The following is a 10,234-nucleotide window of genomic DNA, read 5'->3' on the forward strand; positions in this document are numbered from 1 at the left end:
TCGTTTTGGCTACAATAGTTTAATAATTTGTTATTACCATTATTCATTATCATTAATGAAATAATAGTCAGTCAGAGGGCTTATTAATATGTAATAATATGTATACTGAGCCTGAAGGTGGCGCTTTAATACGACGGCCATCTTGGATGGTACACATACATAACTCTGCATTGCTGCGCCATCTTGTCAGCACTCTAGTTGTTTAATAGCTCTATGGTTAAAACATACGCGAACACGTGCGTTTGTGGGACAACACGTGTGTTTGTGAGACGCGCGCGTATTCCTAGCGTTGTTCTGATTAGTCAGTTGATAAGTTTGATTGACACTCCGGAAAGGTCTATTGTATAATACAGTTAGCGGCCTCCTGTATAGTTTAATTCCATTTAATCTTTTTAGCAGTCAAATTTCATGTAACTCTATTTATAGAATTTTTTTAATGATTTCACTACTTTATATCCAATTTCATATTATAAATACTGTAATAATTTACTATTTTTGAGCAGTTCTTTAATCCTCGCCGATAGACCGAGAGAGCCCTTCGATGGCAAGCATTCTTCAATTAGGCAATCCTGCCATATAGACCCTTAAGTAGCTCCTGTTATTTTTGCAAATAAATTTAAATTAGAATATGAGCGAGCCCTATACAAATCTAATGTTATTAATTTGATTATTATTATTTATAAATATTAAAATAGGATAGGTCAGTTGGCCGCAATATACAAATTGTGCTTTGCTGTAAATGTTATAAATTGTGAGTAATAAATGAAATACAGGATCTGTGATATATTCAACTTGTGTAATTTTGTAACGTATATTATTGTATTAAAAGTCTCTGTTTTAAAAATGTATTATGGCTGTACAGTATGTTACTTTTATGAACACACTGCAAGAGCGTGTCTGCTGTTTTAAAAGCGTCGTTTCCAAAATAAAGTTATAGTAATTATAAAATTGCCATGTCATTTTAGGAGTGACATTCACACTATTTGTACTTGAGTACTGGTACGCATCCTAATGGTTAAATTGCCTATTTAACTCTCCGTTAGATTTATCTATAATATATAATATATATATTTTCATTTAATTTTTAGTTGTAACGTAATAGCTTGCCTATAGGGGCCTAATATACAAATATTGATTTGGCCTATAATATATAATTACCATATAGGCCTAGGCCAGGAGATAGGTCTCGCAATTTAAATATTATATATATATATATATATATAATATATATATATATATATATATATATATATATGCCTATATATATATTACTATTATAAACAATTAAAACAAAAGAAAAGATTACAATTAATTAAAATGCGTCGGGTCTTCGGTCTTCGTTAATTAAAATGTGACGAATTAACGATAAATGAAAAAAATTCCAATTCATTCCAATAATTTACGAGAGCACGGAATTTACCCTAGCACGCACGCGCGCAAATATTCGATTATATATGAATTCTAATACGCTGTCCATACTAAGTCGCAAAAAAAGCTATCTTATGTTTATAAGATCTTTGGTATTCATCCGGCAACTCAACTCACTTTGTTTAATTTTAGCAACCGTAAGTTATTTTAATACTGTGATACCTACAATTTGAATAGGCCTGTTTTTTTGGGTTTTTTTTTTTTTTTTTTTTTTTTTAAATTTTTTATTATCCCTACCCTACTTTGTTGGCAATCAACAGAGGCATAATATAGAGGAAATAAAACTAATTCCTCCATGATAGAATACTGTACAGTTACTGTATAGAATCTTTCCGAAGGGTCTATTAAACAAACCAATCCGAATGCAGCAAGGAATACACACATGTCCAACAAACACATGTTTACGTACGTTTGTTGCTATAAGCATTAAAAATCCATATCAATTTCGTGTATATCAATAAAATTCTTAAAATAAATTGTCATTACTAGGGAAAATAATTCGACCGTTGTTGCTAGTGGACCATGCAATGAAAACTGTTCGTGTCCAAGTAATGTTTACCAACCGATTTGTGGATCCGATGGTTTAACTACGTATTTGTCGCCTTGTCACGCAGGTTGTATTATGGCGGTTGCTGAATCGAACATAACCAACGATAGGAATGTATCTGTGAGATTTTTTTTATAAGCATTTACAGTATATCTTTTATTAAAGGTATGATAACAATATCATACTGTCAAAACATGACTGTTGTATGTATGCAATGGTCCATCTTGCAAACTAAAACACAAAGAGTGCTTGCTTAGTAAGCCTGACATGATACTGTAAAACCTCGAATTGAAGCCCTGGGCTTTTTTGTTTTTGTTTTGCGAACTTTAGATGGGATTCTTTTCAAGCTGGGCTTCATTTCAAGATGGCCTTCTTTTCGAGGCTACTTTCGCAAAGTAAAGAGGGGGCTTTTTTTTAAATGAATACTGTAAATTTTGCGAATTTGTTCTATAAAACAATAATACGGCCATTGTAACATCACTCCGTATCTTGGAGTGTATTTAACTGCCATTAAATCACCTAAACTACTGTATAAACCAAGCTTGTTTTTGATTAAATTTTTTTTGTTTGAAATTCATGTACCGTACAGTGTATACTGTACTATCTCGAAAAAAAGTCTATGCTATCTTGTAAAGAAGCCCATGGGCTTTTCAAGATGGGCTTCTTTCCGAGGCTAACTTTGCAACTAAAGTGGGGACTTCAATTCGAGATGGGCTTCATCTCGAGATTAAGCCCACTCGGCTTCATTTCGAAGTTTTACGGTAGGCCATAAGCAAACCTATCCTACTATAATATTCCAAATGCTTTTTCCAGGTAATAGGAGAGTGGAGAATGTCTCATCTAACTTTTTTCTGGATTACAAATGTATATTTACTGTTATTGAACCTATTTTTAAAATTGAAATAAAAAAAATTTACCTATATTTTAAAAACAGGACTCATTTAATTTAAAATTTAAGCACCAAACATTTATGAAAAAGACCTATTTTACGTGTAATGATCAAGACATTTTAAAATACGTTTATATTACACACTCAAAAAGGCCTAGCTATTGTAAAAAGTTTCAAAAGATTTTACATGTAAGAACTAAATAATGTTGACTCATTTTTAGAAAATTTGGACCTACTTTTTATTTTATTTTTAATTTATTTTGGGCCAAAGGTCTTCAAATAACAAAAAAATATATAATAACTAGTTTTGCTCTAATAATTCAATTTGACTGCAAGGTAGTAAACCTAGTTTTCCTAATTATATCATTGAGAAAATAGAACTGTTCTATTTTCTCTATGATTATATATAGCCAGAAGTTATAGGGCTACCTTCTTTTTTTTTTTATCATGGTGCAGATTAACGTTGAAATAGATAATTTAGAATTTTAAAAGGTTAAAAACCTCCTTAATTGTCTTTTATCATTATAATAATTTGATCATTCCTGTCGGGCAGAATGAGACTGACAAATTAATCAAATATTTAAATAATACTGAAACATTTTTAATTGTATTCATACGTTAATTTAGGCTTTTGACGATTGCAGCTGCTTTTCAAGTGCAGATATGACTTCTGAAAAAATGCCTATAAATGAAGCCTGTCCCAGGAACTGCAGTCATGGTTTGATGATATACATGGTTGTTACAATAGTTTGGAGCTTATTGAGTTCTATTTTATACAATCCAATGTTCTTGCTTATCATGAGGTAAATCTACCTAGTAATTCTCTATTTATGTAAGACGTTCTTTATAAAAAGAATTTACTAAATATTTACATAATCGTCAAATAAACTTCTTGTCGTCTGGCCTTTGGGACAACAACTATATTAAAGGAAATACAGTAACATAGTGACAATGAATCCGAATTTGCTAAATGTAGTTCTCAAACATGTACATGGCCGAATAATAGATTATTTATATTAGAAGTAAAAATTAAAACAAGAACATTGTTATCGTTTAATGTCCGTAAAATTTGTTTCTTCTATATTCTAGAACTGTTGATAAGAACGACAGACCACTGGCATTAGGATGTTTTGGGCTGATTATGCGTGTCCTTGGTTGGTTTCTTATCTTTTGTAATATTTCTCCTATTAAGTTTACCATAATTATTGTATCATATTGAAGAATCGTTTACCTCATTTTGGTAAAATAAGAACTGTACGTTTTACCATTACTTAACAAAATTAAGGTAGTTATTATATAGTCGGTAGAACTCCTTCTCTTACGTTACTCTTCCCTTTCAAGGTCTATAGTTTGTGTGATTATAATTGAGAGAGCACTCACAATTCGAGGTATATACCCGGCTTTAAGCAATCACACGATTACAAGGATAATAGCAAGAGAAAATCGATAATGTTTATTTACACAAATTAAAAAAAAAACACACACGCTAGGCATAACTGAATGAATATTTTCAGGTATGATACCTGCTCCCATTTACTTTGGAGCTGTAATCCAATCAACTTGCCTTTTACGATCCAGTGTATGCGGTCAAGAGGGGGCGTGCTTGGTGTATGATACAGATGCATATCGCCTGCGGTATATTGGCCTACAAATCGGTCTAGATGTCATATCATTGTCTTTCTTCATTATTACAATGTTCTTAATAAATCGGGTTAGTATCACTATCTTTAATACCATATGTATCATTTACCTACAGTACCGTATACTGACACAAAATCTCCATCAACACTATCGTCGTCATTAGTTATCATTATCATGAGCTCCTCTTCATATATTATTATCTCAAAAGTAATTACCATTTTAGATTATCATCATCATCATCCTCATCATCATCATCAGCAGCAGCAGCAGCACTGATAAAATAAAAATGATGGTGACGGTGAATGCTGTTGCCATTGATGTTGATGGTCATATGGTGAAGTTGATGGCGATGATGATGATGACAATAATAATATAGTTTATTCTGGGCACTCCCTCAAATTGTGGCATTGAGACTTCTTATGCGCCTAAGTCGAAGTTTGGATTGGATTGAATTGGATGTATCACTTTTCTTGTTCATTTTAAGCAACTCTCAGAGCCTCTCCCAGTCGCCCTCCATGAGGCCGTGCAAAATAATTCTCTAATATATCTACAATTACAGATAAAGAATGACTTTCCTTTTTACAATGGTTTTGACATTTAAACGAAATGATGAAAGTCTAAAACACATAACCGATAAGCCATGCAACTCCACGTGTACGAAGGCTAACTGTGGCACATGCGAATCTTATTAGAATTAACTGAAGGTCTGTATTATTTTTAATAATTATCTGTTTCTGCGTTATATTTTCAGAAAATATCCGCAACCCATTCTCCATTGGATACACGCAATCCGGATGACATGGATGACGTCACCACTGGTATTTGATTTATCAATGGAGGGTTACAATAACAAATTGGAAATCCATATTTATCATTTTATATCGTATTATTGTTATTATGTATTGTTTTTATTGTTGGCCTTTTTACCTTTTTCTGTGTTTTGAATTTACAATATTTTAAATGTTTTAAATATATGTATGTATGCTTTTATCGAAGGCGCTAAATGATCAGTTCATTTTGTAACTGGATAGGTCACTCTCTTTAAAAATGGTAATAAATAAAATAAATAAATATAGTTGTTAACAAGTTAAAAATGATGTTCTATTTTGGGTAGTCAACCTATGTTACGTTGATACTGGTTCTCTCATTTAAGATAGCCCTACATAGTGTATGCAGTATAAGAAATGCATTATAGCAAAGAGTATAGAATTACAAGAGGTATTTGGTATGCACACAATGAAACGTGAAAAAAGTGCTACGCAAGGTAAGTTAGGGGCGCTCTATTAGCATTCGAATCATTGGAATAGAGTTAATTCGAAAATCATCTTTTGAAAGACAGGCCCCTTCGTGGTAGTAGGCCCTGCGTTTTGAAATGGATTACGATCCAACAAAACCACGAGAATCGGACCTCTTACAGTTCTATACTCTTATGTTAGGCTTGTAGTTGTAGACCTATTTTACCGATAGTTAATCCAATAAAAGATTCCTTCAACATTTCTGTTTTCTGAGTTTCATTTTTTCAATTTCTGAATTTTTCAGTTATATGAAAATGTGTTTCTATGATTGATTGAGAATCAATTCATCACATAATTAGGCTCATAGTTTGTTTTATTGCTTTTATAGTAACAAAATGTTTTATGCGCTCTATAAATAAAGCAGGTATATATAAAAATCGACATACAGGGATATGAATTGTTATGACCATAATGTAAACGATTAAAATTAATATTTATTTTAATATTATTTTTAATAAGGTTCAAAACAATTTATGGTTTTGTACAAAAATTCTAATAATAAATTCATTGACATTTTTGTCAATAATATATTCATTGACTTTATTGTCAATTTATCATTTTAATAAACAGGTTTGTGATGTTATTCAGTGTTACGTTTCTTTATTGTTTTGTTACTGATTTTGTTATTCATCATATCGTAATTATTTTGATTTGGATTAAGAGAAATGTTTATATTCCTAATCTGTAATCAAATAATTATGTAAATATAACAGAACGAACGTTGTTGTCACACAACCAACTTAGAAGTCAAAAAAAAAGAAGAACGAGAGCGTAAATGTACGTACTTGTGGGACAAGCGCGTGCTCCTGTAACTGTTCTGATTGGTGAGTTTTTAAGTTTGAGTGACTCTTGAAAAGTTCATTGTTCGAAAAGTGAGTTTTGTTGCAAATCGACGTTGTTACAAACTATTTGAATATGAACAGGCATACTGTACATGTATATTATATTTTTTCACAATAGAACAACATAGCATACAAATAGATGTGACATGAATAGAAAAATGTTTGTTTAATGTTTAAAATTCTGTAATTAAACATTACATTCTCCAATGGATACATTTTTCATAGTCAATAATACATATGGCTTGTTGAGTATTTAGACTATCAAAGATGGTTCTAAGATTGAATATTCCTTCTCTAGTACCCATATTCTGTCTGAATCCTGACTGAGTGGCTTCTATTTCTCTTTCAATACCGGTACATATAGCATTGCTCTTCATCAATATGCCGAGCAAAATCTTGCTGGTTTGACTCATCAAACTTATAGTGCGATGGTCTGCACATTCTTTAGCTTTCGTTTTTTTTTTGGTTTTTTTTTTGGCAGCTATATGACCACACAATAACATTTTGACTGTAATCACGTGTTGTAGTTCCACATTTACAGTGAAATTAAGAGGCGTTTACTTTAGTATATACCGTACGTATCCATATTACAATAAAACAAAATAATAAACGTCCCCTCAAAAACCATGTTCTACATAAACACCCGGGGCGTTTATTCGAATAAATACCGTAATAGTAAGATATGCAATTTATATTTATTATTATGTATTTATTATTTATATTCGTCGAAAAGCCGGTGATAAGTAAATACAGTACTGTAAATAGGTTAATAAGTGAAAATTGGAATAACTTGTATAACTGAAAAAAAAATCTTATAATATTGGCAACTTTTAATTACAAGTAATATTAAATATTTGTATACTTTTACCAAATTTCTTATAAACAGAAAAATGAATAATTTGGGGAATCTGCTGTTAAAAACAATATATTTCAGTCAATAACATTGTGAAATTGTTAAAGTGTTATGGAGGGCCAATACAAATATTCATAATGCTTTCTCAAAATTAGCAATCAAAACAGTTTTGATAATTTTAAACAAGGCTCCTTAAGACCACTTGGCCATGTATCTTCGAACTAACGGCATAATTATTATTAACTTACACCTGCCGACCAATTGAAATCTTGCAAAAATTATCACTAAACAAAAAGGTGGTCTCAGATTACTAAACTAACAATCCAACTTCGACTTTGGCGTTCACTACCTCGTACCGAAATAACAGGGAACAGGTAACTTACAAGGTGGCTGATTCAAAGGGGGGCAGCCGTTACGGGGGCCCCTACATTTGTCAAAATTGTAAAAAGAAATTTACATTCAAATTTTAAGTCTGAAAGTGCAATTTCCGGCCGTCGACAGGTGACATAAACCATGGTGAGACTGATGTCATAGACCCTCCATCTGCTAAAGTCCTTCCCTCGGCCCCCTCTATTTAAAATTCTAGGATCCGCCACAGTTAGGTAAATTCTCAACCTGCTTCCAGTTCCCAAAAAGGGACCCATATTAGGATCTTTATTTAAATGTTTCAGTTGGTATATTCTCTGTAAGAAGAGATAAGCGTAAACAGAGGCCTATGTTTTAAATTTGCTAAACATGCTTGTAATGTCGGATTCCAAATAATATCCAACTGACGTTTTCGCGCCTTCTGCAGATTTAACAATTAAAATTCGGCCGAGATCTTGCTCGTTAATTACTACTAGGATATTTTATTAGAAAATAAAGGATAAATAACATATTAACATAACCTCGTAAACCTTTTATTAAACTCTTCCAGGGAGCGCCAGCGGGTGGGGGGGGGGGGGGGGAGAGAAAAAATAATTTTATTTATTTTCTACGTAATTATTAGTAGACTCTAAAATAGATTAAATAAGCCTTTGAAACCCCTAAATTATTAAGATTTTCGGGGCTTCGCCCCCTGGACCACTTTTAAAGCATTTTAAGCGACGCTCACTTTGCTCTTGTCGGGGAAATCTTACCACTCGTTGAAATAAGACCCAGCATTATCATATTTATTAGTCCAAATTTAAGATTTTTAGGAGCGTTCGAACACTGGCGCTGGATCAAGACACTCTTCATCATGGTTCGTTTGTTAAAACAAACTCTTCTCGGATAAGCATAAATACCCGATAACTTTCAAATTATTTCTGTTTTTGTCAGACGGCAAAATTCATCTAGGCTACCAAATGAACAAATTTAAACACTCAAAATTCTATTTAGTACGTTTTATCTATTGTAGGTTTCTAATTTTAGAAATTTTTAGCTTCGGACAGAAGAACATTAACTTCAGTAACTGGGGTCATTGTGTATGTCTTCGTACGGTGTTGCTGGATTTTAATAGTAGAACGTAATAAGTTTAGTAGGCGTCACATATCACCCAGTGGTGCCACCGCCAGTGGGACTGGGGCGGGGTCAAAAGCAGAAATTCTCACTCCCCGTCAGACCAAAAATGTTAATTTGCTTATCCAAATAACGTTTCTTTTTTTTAAATTGCGCATCACTAATATTGTTGTCTATATGAAAAAATTTCAACCATGGTAAGCCATAAAAACTCTTCCATGAACCCTACCAAGGACTTCATATTCTGGAATCCTGACCGAGTCTCTATTTGAGGGTCCGAATCAAGGGGCCAATTGGCCCCTTGATTCGGACCCTCTGTCAGCACATTTCTGGCGTCAACATTGGGCCACCTTTAGTAATCTTTTTAGATGTTCTCAAACGATTTCCTGACACTTAAAATACGATTTAACACTTTAAGCGATCTCAATTGATTTACTTAACCCAGGGAGTCGTTATAATGTCACTATAACAACTCCCTGCTTAACCATAACAGCTTAATGTACTTAGAAGAGAAGAAATAGGCCATTATGAACCATGGCTATTTTTATGTTAGAAGCGACATTTTGAATTTGATATTTACATTTTAATTAATGTCGCTACGTAAGATTTTTCGAATGACATCAAGAGATAACATAACTCAGAGAATGTAGAGATTGCTACTAAAATCACCACTGTGGATCACTAGTTACTGAGTTTAGGCTATGATGCAAACTATTTATAGCAGTCATCCTCAATAATAAGACGAAATGTGTAACTATTTCTACGGTCTTGGTGTTATTTTGACGGGTATCTTCGAATAACCACTTTCTGGTTGTCCAACTTCTGACAACATATGATTGTTTCTCTTTTTATAGACCTTTATGCTACAGAAAGAAAGGTTTACTTGCTATTTATTGGGTTCATAACCCAACTCTTGTACTCTCCCCATGATATTTGGGACCCATCTTCCATATTTCAATCCTTGTTCAAATGTATACCTTCCACTTGCCCTATTCAGTAAAGTACAACTGTAGATCCACATACGGTACTATCATTAGTATATATTTCATGTAGAGTAAAAACAGAACAACCTTCTCAAATTCAACAAAAAGAAACGAAACGAAGAATTAAAAATATGAAGAATTCGAATTTATTCAAATATATAATAGAGAAAAATAGCATACAACTGTAGACCGTGTAAAATACGTTTTAAAAATAGTTTAAATTATCCATAGAAATCTATAAATTAGGATATGAATAAAGAGTTTAAAACAAAACAAG

At 32.5% G+C, this 10,234-nt stretch overlaps 1 protein-coding gene across 1 annotated transcript in view; it reads left to right on the plus strand.

Annotated features, from left to right (window-relative positions):
• LOC117106879 (solute carrier organic anion transporter family member 2A1-like) overlaps window positions 1-6,383 on the plus strand; it is a 9,382-nt gene extending 2,999 nt beyond the window's left edge. The window contains exons 5-9 of the mRNA XM_033248383.1: window positions 1,918-2,095; window positions 3,492-3,667; window positions 3,954-4,018; window positions 4,379-4,575; window positions 5,257-6,383. Coding sequence (XP_033104274.1) covers window positions 1,918-2,095; window positions 3,492-3,667; window positions 3,954-4,018; window positions 4,379-4,575; window positions 5,257-5,331 — 691 coding nt within the window. The 3' untranslated portion in view covers window positions 5,332-6,383. The remainder of the gene's footprint in view (window positions 1-1,917; window positions 2,096-3,491; window positions 3,668-3,953; window positions 4,019-4,378; window positions 4,576-5,256) is intronic.
• Window positions 6,384-10,234: the final 3,851 nt, after the last annotated feature.

Source organism: Anneissia japonica, unplaced genomic scaffold, assembly GCF_011630105.1.
Source record: "Anneissia japonica isolate Jap-2015-1 unplaced genomic scaffold, ASM1163010v1 scaffold1165_len1893470_cov193, whole genome shotgun sequence".
Classification (NCBI taxonomy): domain Eukaryota; kingdom Metazoa; phylum Echinodermata; class Crinoidea; order Comatulida; family Comatulidae; genus Anneissia; species Anneissia japonica.